Source organism: Podarcis tiliguerta (genome assembly GCF_965153285.1).
Source record: "Podarcis tiliguerta genome assembly, chromosome: 6".
In the NCBI taxonomy this organism is placed as follows: Eukaryota; Metazoa; Chordata; class Lepidosauria; order Squamata; family Lacertidae; genus Podarcis; species Podarcis tiliguerta.
The window spans coordinates 40,304,151-40,325,932 of NC_139539.1; the positions used below are offsets into that span (position 1 = coordinate 40,304,151).

Here is a 21,782-nt window from a genome sequence, read left to right on the forward strand (position 1 = left end):
GTGCCATATCTGTTTGAGCAGGAGCAAAAGAAAGGTTTTTATCTAGGACATGAAGGCACAGATCTCCCGCTGGAACCAGGCAAATACTGTAAATAGATCAGCACAGCTGCTCTGCCTCCTCCACCCGCATGAGAGTACAGTCAGCCTGCTTCATCACAGGTGCAACCATCCTACACTCCCAGCACATACCCAAAACACACACTTCCCACTCTCTCTCGCTGGGTTGCAAAAATCACAGCAAGAGGCCAATCTGCCTCCATTTCAACTGTCCCACCACCTCTAGAGCTCTGTATTTGCTGGCAAACAAGGCTGGGGGCGCGTTGTGCTTTAGAAGTGACATTGGATTCACACTCAATTGTTTTTGTTAAAAACGAAATAAATTAATGCTGCAACAAGCGTCTTCCACTGTTGATGCTACAAGCCTCCGACCCTGGATTTCAACCAATGTATCCTTATGCTATTGAATTTCAAACTGAGAGCGATCAGTTACCTCTTTGTTCCACCTTTCAACAGCCTGCTCCATTGTTGCCTGTCAGGCACCCCTCCCCTCTCTCCCGTCATTCACATTCCAAAGGGAGAACAATGCACTTCAAAGCCTCCAACTTGGGGGAGGAAGTCCGGGCTGGAGGTCCAGACTGAACGCTCACCTGGGTATGAACCATCTCGTGGAATCAGGCAGGGGGTGCAATCCCAGGTGACCTTCTGCCCCTCTCTCCTGTGGCACCATGTACAAATCTTGCTTGGGGTCCCAGCATGCAGCAGCCCTTCTTGGCAAGGCGGAGGGTTGGACGGTAAAATCTTACTTCAGCCATGCAGGAAGGCTCCAACCCTAGAGAACCCTTCCATTCTGCTTTAATCCGACAGCGCCTGCAAACCATCCTGCTTGAGCGACAGCCAGTGGGGATTAAGGCCTGCGGGTGGAACACCAATCATTCCCATCCCTCCCACCTCCCCCTGCGGCTGCTCAGCGAGATGGGTGATTCCAGTCTCGGTAATCCCCTTCTGTCTCACTCTCTTCCAGGGAAGTCTGGCAGGTCACCAAAGGGGAGATTAGTGAGATAATGAAAATGCCCCCCTTGGAGCACTCCTACCTCCATTGCTGGGGTCTGCACAGCACCATCACCCTCTCCAGGCGAGGCAGATGCTTCAGTCACCCAGCAGTGGTTTGGTGCGCGGATGGGAAATCTGTATTCCCCACCACCATGCAAATCCTTCTTGCAAGGCTGCAGCATCACCAGCTGGCTTCAGACAGAAATGCTGTGCTACCTTCTCTCACTACAAAGAAAACAGCCTCATCAGCAAGACAGCTGATGCTGAAACTCGCATCTTCCTGCTCCTCCTCCTCCTCCTCCTCCTCCTTGGCAGTGTGCATTATCGTGCAAGCATGAAACCCGCCCTATGTGCAAGAACGTTCAAAGGAAGAAATGCATAAACACAGGATTTGTGCCTTACTGTCCATGTGTAGGTATCAGGCACTCAGAGATACAAGATATCTGATTTCACAGACTCGTGATCTGAGCTGCTGCAGGTTAATCCTATGCTCCACATCCTGCTTGCACATCATTTGTGGAAGTGGTAATAACAATGTATCCTTAATTAAATACTAATGCTAATTAATTAAACACCCATGCTAATTAAATAATCAAATACTAATTGTGCGCTAAATCTCAAATGGCAGATCCCATAATAAAATTGTAGTTGATTTCAATACAGTGGAAAATCTACACTGAAAACTATTGTGCTGAAAAAAGCTGGACATAACGTTTCTTAAATAAAATCAATGTTGCTGTGAAAATAATAACCCATGTTAGTATTTATATAGTGTCATCAATGCGCAAGGTGTTTTGCATAAGCAAAAAAGATCGGTCTCTGCCCCAACATACAAAAATAAATTATTTATAATAAATAACGGGGAGATACATGGCTAACAAACAACAAATATATTATAGTAGGGCATTTAATGTTTTTTTTTAGACCAACTAAAATGTTGCAAAATAGGGAACAAGCTTTCAAGTTCTTACTGTGGTTTGGGGGGGGGGGATTACGGATTGACTCAGCTACTTATTTTTTATATGTTATAAACAACACAGAGAGAGCTAATTGGGGATGAGGTTTTTCCTTAGAATCAAGCTTTTTCTTTTCTTAAAATCAAGTGGAACGGAATCCATCGGAAGGTGGTAGACACTCCTTCACTGAAGTTTTTAAGGAGAGGTGGGATGACCACCTGTCATGGATGCTTTAGTTGAGATTCCTGCATTGCAGGGGTTGGACTAGATGACCCTTGGGGTCCCTTCCAACTCTACAATTCTATGATTCCATGATGTAATTTTTATGACATAAATAAATACTTCTATTCCATGCTCTCTCTCTCCCCCCCCCCCCCCGTATTTCTCCACTTTCTGGATCATCACTGCACTTTTGCAGGTTCGTTCCCCGTATGGGACAGCTGAATATTCCTGCATTGCAGAGGGGTGGACGAAATGATCCTCAGGGTATTTTCCAACTCTATGATTCTATCTAATCCTACTTAACCCTGTTCATTCTCACTACCTTGCTTTCAGACATGTCCCTTTCTCCTATGCATCTACAGATACAAGCCTTTTGCTTACTTATGCTGGCTAAGAGGTATGGCCCTGCATTTCTCCCAAATAAACAGTACTCGTGGTAATAACAGTCATGCTAGTAGTCATGGAGTCTCTCATCTCAACTAACCCCATCTTGAACTCAAATTGAAACAGGAAGCTTAATCTGCAGTAATTAGCAGCAAACATGTCAGATGGCAAGATCTGGCAGTCATATTATACATGCAACACAATCCCTCCATATTTACTCAGAACTAAGTCTCACTCTGTGCAATAGACATATTCAAAAGTATGTGCAGGATTGCAGGCTAGGGGACTCTAAAAGCTACCAGACTTTGCCAAGTTTCAGTGGAAATATGGACCGGCAGCTCTTTTCACACTTCCTATCTGGGGAGGAATAAGCTTGCAAAGCTCTGAATGGGTTAAGAGAAAGGGCTATACCACTGGCAGTGAATTTCACGCCAAGCAGCCTGGAAGTAGTGTCCCAGTTGGCGAACTTTACCTCAGTCTAAGAACGGAATCCAAATGGTGGGAGGGCACCGGCGGCAGGAGGCCTCATTAGGGAAAGCGCGCCTCGGTTTAAGAACAGTTTCGGTTTAAGAACAGACTTCTGGAATGGATTAAGTTTGTAAACCGAGGTACCACTGTAGGTTTTAAGGCGTCTCAAGACTCGTTTGTTCTTCTGGCTGGTTTGAGCATTCTGGATGGTGGGGGAAGGGGGCCTTGGGGATCAGTGCCCACCCTCCCTTTCGGCACTGATATATTCATACTATCACATTAAGCGCCTCAGCCCCAAATCAGGCTCTTGCTGCAGCAACATTATACTGTATAGGAAATGCCTTGTGTGGTGGTTACATTAGGCTGCCATGATATACACACTTTAATAGGAGTATTTTAGGGTGGAAGATTCAATTTGGTTTGAATCTAAAGGCAAATCTGCCTAACCCACACAAATTTCTTAAATACAGTGATACCTCAGGTTACATACGCTTCACGCTTCAGGTTACATACGCTTCAGGTTACAGACTCTACTAACCCAGAAATAGTGCTTCAGGTTAAGAACTTTGCTTCAGGATAAGAACAGAGGGAGGCCCCATTAGCTAAAGTGGTCTTCAGGTTAAGAACAATTTCAGGTTAAGAACAGACCTCCGGAACAAATTAAGTACTTAACCCGAGGTACCACTGTAACACAATTTCTGAAATAATACACAAACTCTATTTTCCTTTCCCCTGGTCATCCTAGTCTGAAGTTAAGTGTGTTTTCCTGTGTATACAGTGGTACCTCAGGTTAAGAACTTAACTCGTTCCGGAGGTCTGTTCTTAACCTGAAACTGCTCTTAACCTGAAGCACCACTTTAGCTAATGGGGCCTCCTGCTGCTGCCGCACCACCGGAGCACGATTTCTGTTCTCATCCTGAAGCAAAGTTCTTAACCCAAGGTACTATTTCTGGGTCAGCGGGGTTTGTAACCTGAAGCGTATGTAACCCGAGGTACCACAGTATTCCATCTGAGAGGTTTGTAAATCCACTGGAATAAATTCCACAATGAGAGCTTCCGGATTTCTTAATCTCCCCCTGTTATTCCAGGGGACATAAAAAGATTAATATGCCTTGAAGCAGTTCCTGAAATAATTAAATACTGGGTTGATTTACTCAGCAGCCCAATCAATCACCTGATTCCCGAATGTTTCCTGCCCAGCATGATTTTTGTGAAATTCTAACTCTGTATCATTTTATTTTGCTGCCAGCAGAGGGAGATCTGGATTAGCAGAACTGCAGCAGAAGAATGGAGTCGTCTGGGGCGTCTTGGGATAGAGTGGCCTTGGAGAGGAGATGGTGAGTCAAAACTGTGTTTGACATGGCAGACAGCAGAGACTTAATTGCACGTATCAATAGCAATGAAAAGCTCTTGCTGATGCAGAGCAATTATATAAGAGATAAATAATCTAGCTCTTACGCTTAAGATATTATGCAATGAACTCCCGATTTCTTTTCTGTTCTGTTATCAGTAGGTTTTATCTGGTGTGTTCTTACTATTTTACAAATATTCAGCACATACGAGTCCCTACAGACCTTCACAAAGAAAGGACAAAAGATATGGATTGACATTCTGTTTGTAGCTAAAATGTTAGTAAATCATAAATCCATTTATCTAGAAATAGACTATGCATTTAAACAAACCATCACCTGGTGCTCTTCAGATGCTTTGGGCTACAACTTCTATCAGTCCTAGCCAGTCCACACACACACACCCCAATTTAATGCCTGTTTAATCTATATTTTTTCCTTCCTTGCAGAAATTGACTAGAAGTTTGTTTTTGTTTTCTAATGTTGCCAACAACTTGTTTGCCATCTCATTGACCAGTTACAATATTAAGCCCCCATCTGGAAGCACCATTTGTGTGCATGCACTTAAATTCAAAAGGAGTCCTTGCCGACATTCAACTGAGCACAAGCACAACTCCCCTCTCCACGCATTCGCTCCACATGGAGATGTTAGAAGAACATATCCTTACAACATCCGACACAACTTTAAAAAACATTCTCCCATAATGTTTTAACCTTCAAGCAGGCTGCACATAAGTGCTATTTAGTGCCTCAAAAGTCCTTACACTGCCAATATTTTATTCTGTGATCTGCCCTAAGATCTCTGGGTATAGGGTGGTATAGAAATTCAATAAATAAAATAAAGATTATGTTGCCACATACATTTTGTTAGATTTTTCTCTAAATGCCTTCTATTTTAGGCAAAGTCTCTCATGTGCCACTCTACAGAATTAGACAGGAGCTTTATGCTGCACTGTTATGCCTGTGTATTTTGAAGGTCCTCAAACTTTAACAATGTGGGACAGTCGAGTCTTGAAATTAAAGTGGAAGAAAGGCAGGACGATTCTTGATAAAGCCGCCAAGACCCACCCTGCCTCCTCCTAAATTTACCCAAATCATACCCTGCTCCCCCTTCCCTTCAATAAAAGAGTAGTTAAGGAAGCTATCACAAAAGATAAGGGGGCTGAGTTTTGCTGCTCCTGTTTTTTGAGCACTGTCCACCAATTAAATTATGACTTTGTTCAGAGCTCACTTGTCAGTCCTGTCCCTTAAGCCAGAACTTTCTCAGCCATTAGCCCCTGCTGCTGCACTGTTGGTAGGGGGACTGAGAAACCCCTACCCCATGTGCTCAAAGAATGCCGGAATGTGTGTGTCACATGGCTATAAGGCTGCTCCTGCCCCTCCATGCCCAGCAACTGACTTGCTCAGAAACCACACACCCTCCTAGTTGTGCATTCACTATGTATGAGAATAAGAAGGTGCCCTATGTAAGTGGAGGCTCTACCATCCAAGGGGAGATCCTGGGTCACTCAGGATCTCCCTTGATGGTTGAGCTTTACATGTGTATGTCGATAAGTGTACACAACCCTTTTTCAAGCATACTAAGTGAGGAAGAGGCATGACCATAGGTGTTTAAGCAGCAGGGGCAGACCTACCCTTCTTATTTGGTGATCACTCAGAGCCAAGATTGTCTTCCATGAACACGGTCTTAAAGTGTGTCTATAGGTGACTGTGGAGACCAGTTCTGGGAACATAGGTTTCCGGGCAAGAGTTGATCTTGGTGAGGGTTTGCCAAACGTGCCTTCTTAGCACGTTTCTCCCTTTCGTCCTGAGTTCAAGCTTCTTCAAAGTCCACAACACCTTTGGTAAAGGCTGTTCTCCAACTGGAGTGCTTCACAGCACACACACCCTGTCACACATTCTTTTAATGAGTGCAAGGGGATCATTTGGATCCCCTTACCCATTGTTGGTAGCCCCGCAGCTCATCTGAAATGTCCCCAGACTCATTGACGGGTCCCAGCACACCTTCTGGAAATTCTCCATGGACCCTTCGCTTGAGCCCTATCTACTGATCTCTTCACCTGAATGAAGGCTGTAATAATGAGGCACTGGAACCATTCATTAAAATGTGAGCGAATCAGTTCCAGAAAGCAGGCCAAGGCAGATGATTAATGCCATAAGGAAATAATCCTACCGTGAAGCACCAGTTTCCTTTATTGGACTGGTGAGTGATTTTACTTACTTGGCCCAAAGCAGCACAATTATGAAGGGCTTTAAAATAAATGAAGTCAAGTTGTGTGTGTGTGTGTGTGTGTGTGTGTGTGTGTTCTTAAGTATAGCAAGCAAAGTTGTTGCTTAAAAAAATGCTGTGTCATCACTGGTTTTCAATTGTCTGAAAGCACCAAACCATTTAAATTATACTGAAAAGTTCTTGATTGTAGGGGATTCCTCTTAACTAAAAGCTATCAACTTTAGACTGATTTGAAGTTCTAACGTGATACGGGTTCCACTCACAGCAGACCTACAATCTCAGACAGCGTCTCCTCGACATTCACCTTTGTGCTAGTAGCTATTATTTTGGTAACACTGCAAAAAGCTACAAATCAGGAAAAGATACTGCCTGTCCACAGCCATAAGATCAAAGCTTCTCATGACCTACTTGCAAGGCTGAGAAAATGAACTGGCTATTCCCATTGTCCAGATAACAGACACCAGAGATTTAATTAAATGGACAGCAGCTGGTTTCAGATTGTCACAAATTTGGCTTCAATTAGCTATAGTCTCAAACATCACAGAACTTAACCCAACTGGGACAGGTGTTGGGAAGGTTCCAAAAGATTCCCACAGGGAGAACAAGGAAAGTAGAATCCATGAAAGGAAAATGTTGTTAAAGCAACTGTGCCAAGCAATACTTTGGGCTTTCAAGATACATACTATTATTTACAGTATCATTTCAAAAATTAACTAATGTGGGACTCAGCCACCCACCACATATCCACTACCAGTAATAACAACTGGTAGAAATGAACAAAGGCCCTGAAGGCCAACCACAAGGAAACATGTAAAGATCAAGGAATGGTCAAACAATAATTTCACATGCATACAAGTGCAAAATCAAATATTATTATTATTACCCAGTGCCCTCTGGAAAGCTTGCAGTTATTAAAAAAAGTTTCCAAAACAGAATAGGTCGTGCTGCAAATGAAGATTCCTCCTTTACTGCTAAAAGTTCTGAGGCAACAGGATGCAATGAGCCCAAAACATGGGTCAACAAAATGATATGATTCCATCTACTCTGTGGATAGGTCTACAAAACAACTGCTCTGTCCCATTCCATCATATAGCAGTGACCATCACTGCTGCAGCTGCTGAGGCATTCTGCCCAAGCAAAACAGGACAAAACGGAATAGCTCTGTCCTGCTTGCCTTAAAAAGCAAAAGGAAATCTCCTTGTCTCTGAACATAACAAAACTATCCAGAGCTAGGCTCTCTGGATCAGTTTGTGAGCTTGAAAACAAGACACCCTTGGAATACTCCTCCTTTGACTCATACATGCTTTCCCTATACTAAAGCCACAGCTCCCATTACCAGCTCCAGTGGAACCCCTGCATAGTCACTGTGAAAAGAAGTCATTGATAGCATGGTCCTCCATGAATTTGTCTAGTTCTCTTTTACAGCCATCCAAGTTGATGGACATAACTACCTTTTGTGGAAGCAAATTCTGGGATATGCACTGTTTGCGTAAATTCTTTTTATTCTCTGTCTTGCATCTTCCAACAATCGGCTTCCTTGGATTTCCCCCAAATTCTATTATGTGAGAGGGAGAAAAAACTTTTCTCTAGCTACTTCTTCCACTCCTCCTATAACTTCATGCCTCTCTACCAGGGCCCCTCTCACTCACCTTTTCTCTAAATACACATGCCCCAAATGTTGCAGCCTTTCCTTATCCATCCCCTTGATCATGTTGGCTGTGCTTTCCCAAACATTTGCTGCTAACGAAGGAGACTTGGTGCTGTCATAAAATGACAAGACCCAGGTTCCTGGAGTTGAAGCCATTATAATTAAACTGGACTGCATTTGCAAAAGAGCTAGAGCTAAGGGGATATCTGTTTATTATGTTTTGAGTCTGCTTTTGGGAGAATTATTGTCTCGGAAAGTGGCTCACATCAATACAGAAAAAAGGGGGGTGATGCCAAGAGAAAAAGACAAAAGGAGTGGAGGAACAATGTAGATGAAGGAGAGCAGTCCTTTCAGGCCAAAACAAAATCCTAAGCAATTCAAATTTATATCCATTTTGGGCAGGGCTGATCTTACCTTGTTGCTGTTCTTGCTTGAATAGCAGCTAATGACTCGTGTTCCTTTGGCTGACGGATGGGGCCAAGGTTTGCTTTTCCCTTTGATTCTACAGTTCCGGGGCAATGAGGTGGGAAGCAAGCTTGCTGCAGCTGCTCCTTTTGTGGTCTCCCCTTTGCCACAATGTGGTTCCTGAGAGGCAGGGCAGGAGGAGCAGGCCCCTCCACCCTCCTGGCCTTTGGGCACTTGGCCAATAGCAGAGGCCAGAACATGCTGCCCTCCAGCTCTGCAATCCCATGGTAACTTCATCGGTGTCTGGATTAATATATGCCTGATGATTTTCCTTGATCACTTCCTGATTTGTGCTCCCCCTGCATTTATTAATAGGCTTGCATGAAATTAACAAACTTATTTCACAAGACATACACGCTTAGTGCTAAATGCAAGCTCCCAACATTTTGTGAACAGCATTGACTTTCACGCCCCAAAAGCACACCGGCAAATGACCCCTCCTAGAAATCATGCCCCATGTCCCTAAGAGGCCATTTGTTCTGGAGGCTTAAGTTTAAGTGCCAGCAGGTGGATGAAAGCCGTAAGAGGCACATGTAAGAAATCCCTCTCAGGGAAAGGGAAATAGGTAGAGTCAGATACCTTTACTGTTGCATCCTCTTCACGGTTGGCTAGGTCAGCCAAGATCACTGCATGCTGCACAGAGAATGGGAAGCACAGTCCTTCAAGTGCAGCACAGAGGAGGAGTAGAGGAATAACACAGCCATTTCTTTATGGCATCAAGAGACTAATCAGAGCCGTTCAAACTGTTATACAATACATGGGTGTTGTCAGGGAACTGCCATCGGCAGCACCAGAGGTGCAAAGGCTCTCTGAGGTAGAGGGAGACGTAACACCTGAAGAGGGAACCAGTAGGGGGCGAACAGGAATGTCAAGGGAAGGAGAGTCGGAGGAATGGCTCAGAGATGTTTCCAGTGAAAACAGTGGGGATGTCTCAGAGCCTCCTATAGGGACACCCGTTCCTCGCCGGAAACTGTCACGCAGAGAGTCCAGAAGACGTGTTTCCGTTAAGGAGCTTTTATGTTGGAAACGTTTCCGAAAGCAACCACTTTCGGATTCTGCTAGCGACTGACGCAGCCATGCTGGAGGGGCTCCGTCACAGGCAGAGGTTTGAGAAACTGTTCAAACTCTGAGGGATTGCAATTTACACACAAGCAGCTCTTCATCCCATCACAGCAATCCGAAAGTCACCGACAGCTAGCTTGTGCCAGGGAGAGGCATCATGAGCGAACCAGCAGGAACCGGAGGGGCAGCTGGAGGAGGTCCAAGCCTGGAGGAAAGGTACAGGGCGTTGGAAATCCAGCTTGCCTTGCAGACGGCGAGGCTGGAAGAGAGGAGGGCTCAGGATGCAGAAAGGGGGAAGGAGAAAGCCACCCCACTCAACAGAAAGATGCCAGGATTGGTGCAGAAATTTGGGGGGGACCCCAGGAACTACCATGCCTTTAGGACAGAGATGCAATATGCTCTCAATCTGCAATTTGATGACTTCCCTGATGAGGAATCGCGAGTGGCTTTTGTAATTAGCCATCTCGAATCAGGGGCGAAGGACTGGGTTAGACCCTTGATGGCAGCAAATAATGAGATCTTAAAGGACGCGATGAAGTTTTTTCGTGCCATGGACCTGATGTTTTCCAGCGACATTGAGCAGGGAGGGGTGCGAAGGCAGTTAATGGCTTGCAAACAGGGAAACCGGACTGTCCGTGAGTACTGGACTGAGTTCACTATGTTGATTCATCGATTGGGGTGGGACTTAGCGTCTGAGCCCATTCAAATGCTTTTTGAAGAAGGTCTGTCTTCGTCCGTGAAAGATGAACTGTCCCGGAACCCCAGAGCGGAGTCTATGGACCAGCTGACTAAAGCCGCGCTAGCCATAGGAGCGCGCCAGGAAGCGCGGGCTTTGGAGAAGAGGGAGGGGAAAGGAGAACGTTGGAGGGAGCTCCGCATTCCAGACATTCCAGAGCAGCCTTTCCCGCCGGCAGAGCCGATGGAAGTGGGAACGGCGCGTGCGCGCACAGTTTCAAACATCGGTGAAGGGCGGAAGAAGGAGGGAAAGGGCGGGAAGAAATGCTATCTCTGCCAACAGCCAGGACACTTTGCCAGAGTCTGTCCACGGAGAAAGGAATGGCAAGGCATGGCAGGAGCTGTTGGGGGAGAGGAGGAGGAAAGCACGGAGCAAGTAAAAGCCAAAGCCTGGCTGCCGTCGGGGCACAGCAGCCAGGCTCAAAAGCAGTGAAAGTGCCCTCACCAGAACCTCCCAGACCTGCTCTAGTGATAGAGGTGTTGCTAGAGCTGCCAAACGGACACCCCCTACAGATCAAGGCCCTTCTGGACTCAGGCAGCTCCTGTAATTTCATGAGTAAGGAGTTCGCAGCTGAGCACCAGATACAAACCCTCCCCTTAAGTAAACCCCTGCAGGTAACCACGATTGACGGCAGACAGTTGTTGGGAGGAGAAGTGAACCAACACACAGTCCCCATGATAATGAGGGTGGCAAGGCACACCGAGAGGATAGCGTTTAATGTGGCCACCTTGGGAGGAGCTCCCATAATTTTGGGGATGAGCTGGCTGGCACTACACGATCCTCTAGTGGGCTGGCACCAGAGGGTGGTCTCCTTTGGGTCAGCGCATTGCCTGGAACACTGCAAGCAGGGGAAGGATCCAGGGGGAGCCAAGCTCACCCTCGCTGGGATGGAGGTAATGAAGCAAGGGGAGGTGCCTCAGCAATATGCAGATCTGAGCAACGTATTTAGCGAAAGGGAAGCGGACAAACTGCCGCCGCATAGACCCTTTGACTGTCAAATCAACCTACTCCCTGGGGCTCAACTCCCAGTGGGCAAGCTGTACGCCATGTCAGACAGGGAGATGCAGGAGCTGAGGGAGTTCATTGACAAAAACCTGAAGAGGGGTTTCATCAGAGAGTCCCGAGCGGTGGGGGGCAGCCCAGTGTTTTTTGTGGACAAAAAAAACACAGATAAGCCGAGACTTGTAGTGGATTTCAGGGCCCTAAACGCCGTGTCGGAACCCCTGGCCTTTCCTATGCCCCGAATTGATGACATTCTGACCAGGGTGAGGAAGGGGAAGATTTTTACAAAACTGGACCTGCGGGGGGCGTACAATCTGATACGAATAAGGAAGGGGGATGAATGGAAGACCACCATGTTCACCCCTTTGGGAGCATTTGAATACCTCGTAATGCCCTTCGGTCTCCAAGCCGGCTCCGCATGTTTTCAAAGTTTTATCAACCACGTCCTGGGGCCTTTGCTCTACAAGAATTGTGTGGCCTTTTTGGATGACGTGTTGGTGTATTCGGAAAATGAGGAGCAGCATGTGAGGGACGTGAGAGAAGTGTTGGGCCGGCTGCAAGCCAATCAGCTGTGGGTGAAACTGGAGAAGTGTCAGTTTCATGCCAAGGAGGTGGAATTCCTGGGGTACCGCCTGTCAGACCAAGGATTGGCCATGGATCCAGGCAAGGTCCAGGCGGTGCTGGAATGGAAGACACCGAAAACCAAGAAGGATGTGCAAAGATTCCTGGGATTTGGGAACTTTTATCGGAAGTTCATCAAGAATTTTGCACACTTGACGGCGCCCATCACCGACTGCCTCAGTAGCAAGAAGAAATTTGTTTGGACTGCGGAGGCGGAGAGAGCTTTTGAAGAACTGAAAAGGGCTTTCGCTTCGGAAGAACAACTTCTGCATGTGGACCTACAGAAGCCCATGAGAGTGGAGACAGACGCGTCAGACAGAGCGGTGGGGGCTGTGCTTCTTCAGCCGGGAAGAAATAAGTCGGAGTGGAGACCGTGTGCCTTTTTCTCGAGGAAGCTGAATAAGTCCGAGCGGAACTACACGGTGTATGACCGGGAACTACTCGCCATTCACGAAGCGTTCCGGAGGTGGAGACATTTATTGATTGGGGCACAACACAAGGTGCAAGTGTGCACCGACCACAAGAATTTGGAGTATTGGAGAACAGCTCGAGTACTCAACCAACGACAAGTGAGATGGGCACAGGAATTTTCCAAATTCCACTTCGAGATTTGTTATGTACCAGGCCCAGAGAACGTCAGGGCGGACGCTCTCTCACGTAAACCAGAGTACTTGGAAGGGGAGGGGGCAAGCGAAGAAAGACATGTCATTCCTGAGGACCGCTGGGTGTGTGGGGCGGCGCTGGTGGGGAGACGAGAGCTGGTAGAAGAAACGAAAAATGACGGATCTGCCCAAATCCAAAGGGAAAACGGCCATCATGGTAGTAGTGGACCTGTTAACTAAGATGTGCCACTTTGTAGCATGTTCACATGCAGTCACAGCGGAAGAAACAGCGAAGTTGTTTGTAGAACACATCTTCCGGCTGCATGGCGCCCCCTTGAGGGTTATCTCCGACCGCGGGAAACAATTTACTTCCAGGTTCTGGAGGAAGCTCATGAGCTTGCTGCACGTGGAAGTCAATTTCTCGACGGCCCGACACCCTGAAACCAACGGGCAGGCGGAAAGAGCAAATGGCATCCTCCAACAATATCTGAGGTGTTATGTCAATGACAGAGGGAATGATTGGGTCGAAAAGCTGGCGCTGGCAGAATTTGCCTACAACAATGCGGAGCATGTGTCCACGGGGATGAGCCCCTTTTTGGCCAATTACGGGTGTCACCCCAGGGCATTCCCGGGGGAGGGAGGCGAGAGATGGAGCGTCCCAGCGGCCGAACATTTTGTAGAAGAGATGGAAGCGATCCATCGTCAGCTTCAGCTCAACTTAGAAAGGGCCAAGGCACAATATAAGAAGCAGGCCGACAAGAACAGAAGGGAAGGTGAAACCATAAGGGTGGGGGATCAGGTGTGGTTGTCCACCCAAGGGTTGCCGTTCAAAGGGGGTTGTAAGAAATTAAGACCCAAGAGATTGGGACCCTTTGAGATCATTCAGCAGGTCAACCCAGTGGCTTTCAAACTCCGGTTACCCAACCACATGAAATTGCACCCAGTGTTCCACAGGTCGTTACTGTCACCGTACAAGGGGGGAGGTGAAGGGGAGCACACCAGGGGACCAGTCTTGGAAGAGAGGGAGAGCAGTAACCATGTAGCGGAAATCCTCGATTCCAGGTGGAAGGGCAATCAGGTGGAGTATTTAGTGGCGTGGGAAGGGGAACCGGAGTCAGAAAACACTTGGGTGACAGCAGAGGAGGTCAATGACGAGGTTTTGACAGAAACGTTCCACCAAAGATTCCCGAGGAAACCACAGCCGGCAGCAAGGTTTAGGAGGGAGTATTTTGGCACCACGGACGAGGAAGAGGAACTGGAAGGATTCGCGGAGTCGGAGTTGGAAGACGGAACGGACTCAGACGACGAGGACTACCGAGAGACTAGGAACCACAACAAGTGGAGAAAGGTGTTCGAAACCTCAGACGATGAGGAAGGTTCTTTCCGGGGTTTTACCTCCTCCCAAACTGTAGGGGAGGAGACGGGAGGGGGTGAAGGGGGCCCTGGAGGGGAGGTGGATGTCAGGGAACTGCCATCGGCAGCACCAGAGGTGCAAAGGCTCTCTGAGGTAGAGGGAGACGTAACACCTGAAGAGGGAACCAGTAGGGGGCGAACAGGAATGTCAAGGGAAGGAGAGTCGGAGGAATGGCTCAGAGATGTTTCCAGTGAAAACAGTGGGGATGTCTCAGAGCCTCCTATAGGGACACCCGTTCCTCGCCGGAAACTGTCACGCAGAGAGTCCAGAAGACGTGTTTCCGTTAAGGAGCTTTTATGTTGGAAACGTTTCCGAAAGCAACCACTTTCGGATTCTGCTAGCGACTGACGCAGCCATGCTGGAGGGGCTCCGTCACAGGCAGAGGTTTGAGAAACTGTTCAAACTCTGAGGGATTGCAATTTACACACAAGCAGCTCTTCATCCCATCACAGGTGTGTATGTTTTAGAATGCTCTTTGGTTCATAGGTTTGGACATTTAATGTATTGTTAAAACACATAGTGCGCATATACAAGCACATGTGCAAGAATGCATGAGCATGCATATGTATGTATGGTTTTTACAGCATTAATTAGGCCACACTGCTGCTGGGGTTGGAATGGCACTAGAGTCACTGAGATGTCAGGACATAACCTCCATTTGTACACACACGTGGTTCTCACATGAGCCCATTCATCCATGCATGTGTGCGCACACACAAAAACATACATAATAGGAATCACTGAACAAAGAAGGCAGTTTTTGTTTCACGGGACATGGAAAAAATATATGACACAGTACAGGTTAGAGTTACTGTCTTTTCAGAACAAACTGTGGTGTTGTTGTTGTTTTCCCATTGCTCTAAGAAGGCCCCTCAGCAACAAAACCCTTAACTTTCTTTCCTGTGGCATGCTTAATTATTCATTGTGCGGTGGTTGTGTTCATTTAAGCTTTCTTACCAACGCTTTTGCTTAATGCACACAATTTGGCACTGTCGCAATGGGAGGAATTAGACTCTGGCTTTGGAGGGAACGATAATTGGTCCAAGCACCCTTTAGTGTCAAGTCAGTTTCTGACAGATCATGAAGAGCGGCAGTACAAACCTGTTGACTAGACAAAGGCTTATCTGCACGCAACTAAATTAATCTTGTTAAAACCACACGTAAACTCAATTAAGATTAACTAGCACTATTTAAAGCACAAATGTTTAGTGAACTCAGATTAATTTTTTCCATGTTAGGACTTCTGTTTTGCTATATTCCTTTTCTAGGGGATTCATTTCACCCTTCTTTTGTGGAATTCGAGTTAGCATTAGTTTGGCCCATTCAGTTCTGGTATTCAAGAAAACTTGTGTTTTTATTATTGCCTTTCCGGAAGAGAATTTTCATGATTAATTCAGTGTCTTTCATTAGTCTTGACTGTATCCACCCAGCGCTTCATATTCCACCTGCAATTCTACAATTTTATTTATCACCATACATTGCTTTGGCCCTGAAATAAGTGTATGTGATACAGGAATATTACAACCACTCTAATGACAAGCAAGCCCTGACCTTTAAACTCTCATGTTAACTACAGTATATATATATATTTAATGGGGCACCAGTTTTGTCTCAGCTTTTAGATGGACATTAGAAAACTAAAACATGAATGCATGCTAACAAGTAGGAGAACAAGATGCTGCCTATAATACTAGAGCCTTTTGAATAAGTCTCACATGGACTTGCCAGCTTTTTTTCTGGGACAGGTCCTGTTTTGTCAGAAGGACACATGCCCTAAATTTTTGCTTATGATGCAGAGCTACTCAAGATACACAGGGCCTAAGCGATGAAAATGGTGGCAATCCTACTCTGCACTAAAGATAAAGAGGGCCCACTTTATAATCTCAGCTAAAGCCACTTCATACAATGCATTTTTAATCTTTTACCTAGTTGCTGGCTGGTTTCCGGGCCCAATTCAAGGTGCTCACATCAGTGTTTAAAGCCATAAAGGATTTAGTCCCTCAAATATCTGAAAGACTGCCTCTTTCCTAAAGCTCTCTCATGTGCTAAGATCAGCAAAGGGGGTAGGAAAGGACATTCTCTGTGACAGCCATTAAGCTGTGCAATTCCCTCCCCTCAGAGGTGAGTCTGTCACCTTCATTGCATAGTTCCTGTTATTTGCTGAGGGCACACCTCTTTATCCTGGACACTTGAGCTATATATATTTTCGCATCCACTTTATTATTGTAACAGTGATTTGTCTTAAATGGTTTTTAATATGGCAATTTAAATTGCTGTTACCAGTGCTTTTTTAAAAAAAATGTTTAGGGGTACTCTCATTTTGACTCAAGAAAATCGCCATTTTATAGTTCAGATGGGGGGGAAATAAATACAGTAAATGGACAAAGATTCACAAAATATTTAGGGGTATGCATACCCCCAGGAAAAAAAACACTGGCTGTAACCCACTGTGGAACCTTGTGGTGAAGTGTAGGTAAGAAATCAAATAAATGCCAACTAATTCTTATTGCTTTCCCAAATTTGCCAAAAAGAGAGGAACATTCTGAAGATGGGGTGCCACTAGTGATGTGAGGTGAGAATATTCTCTGCTGGAAAATTCTCTGGAGAATATTCTCCCCAAACGTTGAATTTTCAATTTCAAGTTTGGTGCAAAAAAAAATCAAAGAATGTGAATTCACTGCATTGCCCCATTGAATAAAAGTATCTGTACAGTTTTTGGTTGCCATCTGAACAAGTTTACCCATGAATAAACATGTATATTAACTAATTATATCATTTTCAATGCATTAAAATTATATCATTTTCAATGCATTAAAATGAATATTCTCCTATTTTAAATGAAAATTCTCTAAGTTCTCATTAATCAAGAATATTCTCTAAAAGATTATTCTTGAGAATTTAACATCACTAGGTGCCACAGCCAAGAAGGCCCTCTTTCTGCCTGACTAGGTTAATAATAATAATAATAATAAATTTTATTTATATCCCGCCCTCCCCAGCCGAAGCCGGGCTCAGGGCGGCTAACAACAATTAAATAATCAAACAATCAAATAATCCAACATTCTAAAAACATTCCATTATAAAAATTAATTAAAATCAAATTAATGGCAACCGTTAAGCAAAATTCTGTGCAGGTTGCCAGAGGAGGGAGTCAGGCTGGGCCCTGACCAAAGGCCTGGTGGAACAACTCTGTCTTGCAGGCTCTGCGGAAAGATGTCAGGTCCCGCAGGGCCCTAGTCTCTTGTGACAGAGCGTTCCACCAGATTGGAGCCGCAGCCGAGAAAGCCCTGGCTCTAGTTGAGGCCAGCCTAACCTCTCTGAGGCCTGGGACCTTCAGGATGTTTTTATTTGAAGACCGTAGGTTTCTCTGTGGGGCATACCAGGAGAGACGGTCCCGTAGGTATGAGGGTCCTAGGCCGTATAGGGCTTTAAAGGTTAAAACCAGCACCTTAAACCTGATCCTGTACTCCACCGGGAGCCAGTGCAGCTGGTATAGTACCGGATGAATGTGATCTCGCAGCGAAGACCCCATAAGGAGTCTCGCCGCGGCATTCTGCACCCGCTGGAGTTTCTGGGTCAGTCTCAAGGGCAGCCCCACGTAGAGCGAGTTACAATAATCCAGTCTGGAGGTGACCGTCGCGTGGATCACAGTGGCTAGGTCAGGGCGAGAGAGATAAGGGGCCAACTGCTTAGCTTGGCGGAGATGAAAAAATGCCGCCTTTGTTATAGCTGCAATCTGCGCCTCCATGGAGAGGGAGGTATTGAAGATTACACCCAAACTCTTAACGGACGGTGCTGGCACTAATTGCACCCCCGCAAGAGATGGGAGTTGCCCCCCCCAATCCCATATCGTCCCGTCCCAGCCAGAGGACCTCTGTCTTCGAAGGATTTAACTTCAACCGGCTTCCATGTAACCATCCAGCCACAGCTTCCAAACATCTGGTCAGTGTGTCTGGGGCCGAGTCAGGATGGCCATCCATCAACAGATAGAGTTGGGTGTCATCGGCATACTGATGGCAACCCAGCCCAAAACTCCGGACAAGCTGGGCGAGGGGGTGCATAAAGATGTTAAAAAGCATCGGGGAGAGTATTGCACCCTGAGGCACTCCACACACCAAGGAGTGGCGCGATGACAATTCCCCCCCTCTGTCCCCGACCAGAGAGAAACGAGTGCAGCCATTGAAGGACTGTGCCCTGGATCCCCACGTCGGCAAGGCGGTGGTCCAGGAGTTCGTGATCGACCATGTCGAAGGCTGCTGACAGATCTAAAAGAATCAGCAGCCCCGACCCGCCTCGATCCAGCTGCCTGCGGAGATCATCTGTTAGGGCGACCAGAGCCGTCTCGGTCCCATGACCAGTGCGGAAGCCGGACTGGAATGGATCCAGAGCCGATGTTAGGACACCCACAGAAGGCGCCCCAACAATGACCTAAGTATAGGGGCATGTTTGTGTGGGGAAAGGTGGTCCTTCAACTTTAAAAAGTAAGGGCTCTAAAAAGTAAGCATCAGCACTTCGAATTGAGCTCAGAAATAGACCTGTGCATGTGTTTTTAAAAACAAGGCAATTTCCCCTGAGTCACTCCCAGTTCAGAGTCTAGCAGTTGTATATTTTGTACTAACTGTAGTGTCCAAGATGTAATGTGCATGTACTACACATTATAGTCATCTACTCTGGAAATTACCAAACTGTGACAAACTGTGGTCAGGAGAGGTCACAGCTAGGACACCACTTGGTGAAAAATACTTCATGTAACAGAAGCCATTTGGACATCCGTTGGGGAAAAAAGATCAATCCTTTAGACAGCAAGCACGATTATTTGGGGAAAGGGCAACCCCATCCAAAACAGGGTGAGCACCAGATCTATGTCAGACAAGCCGCTAACCAAAAGCATTTCTGCCTTGTCTCAAATGAGCAGCAGCTTCTCATCTGCGGTCCTGTATTCCAACCCAGCACTTCCTCTGCCTCACTCACGTGAAAAGGAGAAGTTGAGCATGGTGTTGTCAGCCTTTTGGTTAACACTTCATTTCAGAACTCCAAATGACCTCACTATGTGGTTTCATGTAGATATTGCAAAGCATGAGAGCCATGGTGGAACCTTGTCAAAAGCCCATAGCAGGAAAGCAATGGTTCTGAGCAGTAGTCTCATGTAGACAAAACAAGTCAACTCTTAAATGGGATTTTGGAATCCTGAACCAAATCATGATTTTCTGCATTACATCCAAATCCTAACCCATACCCTGAGTACTATTTGAAAACTGTACTGAATCCCAGTGTGGTAAATTGTGGTTTCATAAGCTTAACACATGTTGATTTCAGCTGATTTAAAAACAAAACAAAAAGGGCAGTTCTCAATCTTGCCGTATGGTTGGGTTTGTCTCAATTCAGTTTTATAGTTAAAGGACACGATTCTGACTCCTACTCCCTGCCCCAGTGGGACTTTGCATGCCCAGGTGCCATGAGCTCACTGCCCCATAGGGCACTGCAATCCAAAAGACCACTCATAGCAACATTATAGGGTTCAAATTAGGCCACAACTTTATTGATTATAGGTGCAACAGGTGTGGCATAGGCACTGGGTCAACCAATATCAGCCAACCTGCCTGCTAGATGATCAACCAAGGGATCAAACCAATATCGAGGAGGCCCTATGGCATACACCAAATAGGAGCCACCTCTCCAGGATTGACAACTCAAATAGTGCTATGAGTCTAGCCTCCACTTGAGCATCTGGACAGAGGCACCTCCTCCAGGATCCATTTAGTGGGATGCCCCATTCCCTTGGAGGGGCAGGCAGGGGCTTACAACTTCCCTTCCGATCCTGACTAGGTTTTACCCAATGTGACAATTGCTACAAAGCAGGAGAAACCCGCCAGGGTCAATAGGGTCAATAGACCTGGTGGGAAAATTCCTCATTGGCCCCAAATATGGTGAGCAACTTTGTCCAAAGCAAGGTCAGATCCAACCTACCCACCGAAGTACCACTACAGCCCTGACATACACAGCAATTGAAGCAATGTGGGGGCAGGAGGATTGGGCCCAATGCTGATGTGCAACAGCTGTGACATGAACTCGGGATCCAACAAATCCAGGGTTGGCTCAACCCTATTCCTCCTCACACTTGGAATGCCCCATTTGGGAGCTTTCTTCTTGCCCATGCCAGCAGAGATACCACCATGGACTATCCACATGCCTACTCAGCAGTCAGTAGGAAGCTGGCTGAGAAGAGTGGACGAATCCTTCCACCTAATCCAAACACACACACACACACCAGCCCAGTGTAATAAGGGCTTGGACTATCTTACAAACCATTAAAAATATGTAGTGGTGAAACTAAAAGTTAAGGTAAAGGATCCCTGGATAGTTAAGTCCAATCAAAGGTGACTATGGGGTGTGACACTCATCTTGCTTTCTGGCTGAGGGAGCCAGTGTTTGTCCACAGACAGCTTTCTGGGCCATGTGGCCAGCATGACTAAACCGCTTCTGGCACAACAGAACACAGTGATGGAAACCAGAGCACACAGAAACACTTTACCTTCCTGCCGCAGTGGTACTTATTTATCTACTTGCACTGGGATGCAGGTAGTGCTGTGGTTTAAACCACTGAGCCTCTTGGGCTTGCCCGTTGAAAGGTCGGTGGTTCAAATTCACGCAATGGGGTGAGCTCCCATTGCTCTGCCCCAGCTTCTGCCAACCTAGCAGTTCAAAATTGGTGAAACTATTACCAGGGTGTCCTAAGAATGATACCTGGCAAGTCTGCAATGAAAGCCCTGAAGAAAAACATCATTACTGCCCTCATAATGCACCAGGGCAAAGGAAAGAAACAATTACCAATTAAAATTCTTGACTATAACAGAAAAATTTACTGTGGCAATACATAATCAAATGTACTTGCAGACATGAAGCTGCCCAAAGGTAAAGTATAAACAATGCTCTACAGGAAGCCCAAACCAATCCCAGTGTGGATCTTCCATCAAATTCTACAAACAACAATATAGCTTCCCTGCTGTTCTTTCTTTGTATAAAATTCTATCTCCAACTTGGTGAAAAATTCAGGACGTTTTCCTAAAAAAATCAGAAAGGGCCATTGCCACAGGCACAATAACAGCTAGATGGATGGTTCGTGGGTGTGTGTTTTTTAAGCCAACAACAACCAGGCTTTTGCTTGGGTCCTTATGGCTGGGTGCATTATGTGCTCGTGCGTGTCTGCTGTTGCTACGTGCCAAACAGCAATTGAAATAAGAGAAGAAAAATGCCGATGCCGCTTTTCCATTGCCTGCTCATCATGCAACAAAAGGATCAAGATCACATTTCACTCTTTAGGGTAACGCAGAAAGACATTCATTTCAGCCGTTCAAGGGGCAATTGTGGGTTGTCATGATCCATCTGTGTCTCTCCTCTGGATCCTTTTCTTCTGAATTTATAAATCAGGATGCCAGGAGGTCGCTGTGCTGCTGAATGGTATCAGCGTGGAACAGGAGCCTGTCACCCGAGACCTTTCGTTTCCTTTCAAGCAAGAAAAGCTCTGTTGGTGGTACCCATCATACAGGGCACCTCAGTCACAGCAGGCATAAAA

At 46.2% G+C, this 21,782-nt stretch overlaps 1 protein-coding gene across 4 annotated transcripts in view; it reads right to left on the minus strand.

Annotated features, from left to right (window-relative positions):
• TMCC2 (transmembrane and coiled-coil domain family 2) overlaps positions 1–21,782 on the minus strand; it is a 100,459-nt gene that overhangs the window by 42,613 nt on the left and 36,064 nt on the right. The window contains exon 1 of one of the 4 annotated variants that reach the window (XM_083444363.1): positions 1,092–1,281. The exons of 2 other annotated variants lie outside the window; for them this stretch is intronic. In XM_083444363.1, the coding sequence (XP_083300489.1) occupies positions 1,092–1,232 (141 nt within the window). In that variant the 5' untranslated portion in view covers positions 1,233–1,281. One more of the 4 variants, XM_083444361.1, reaches the window with a different exon arrangement.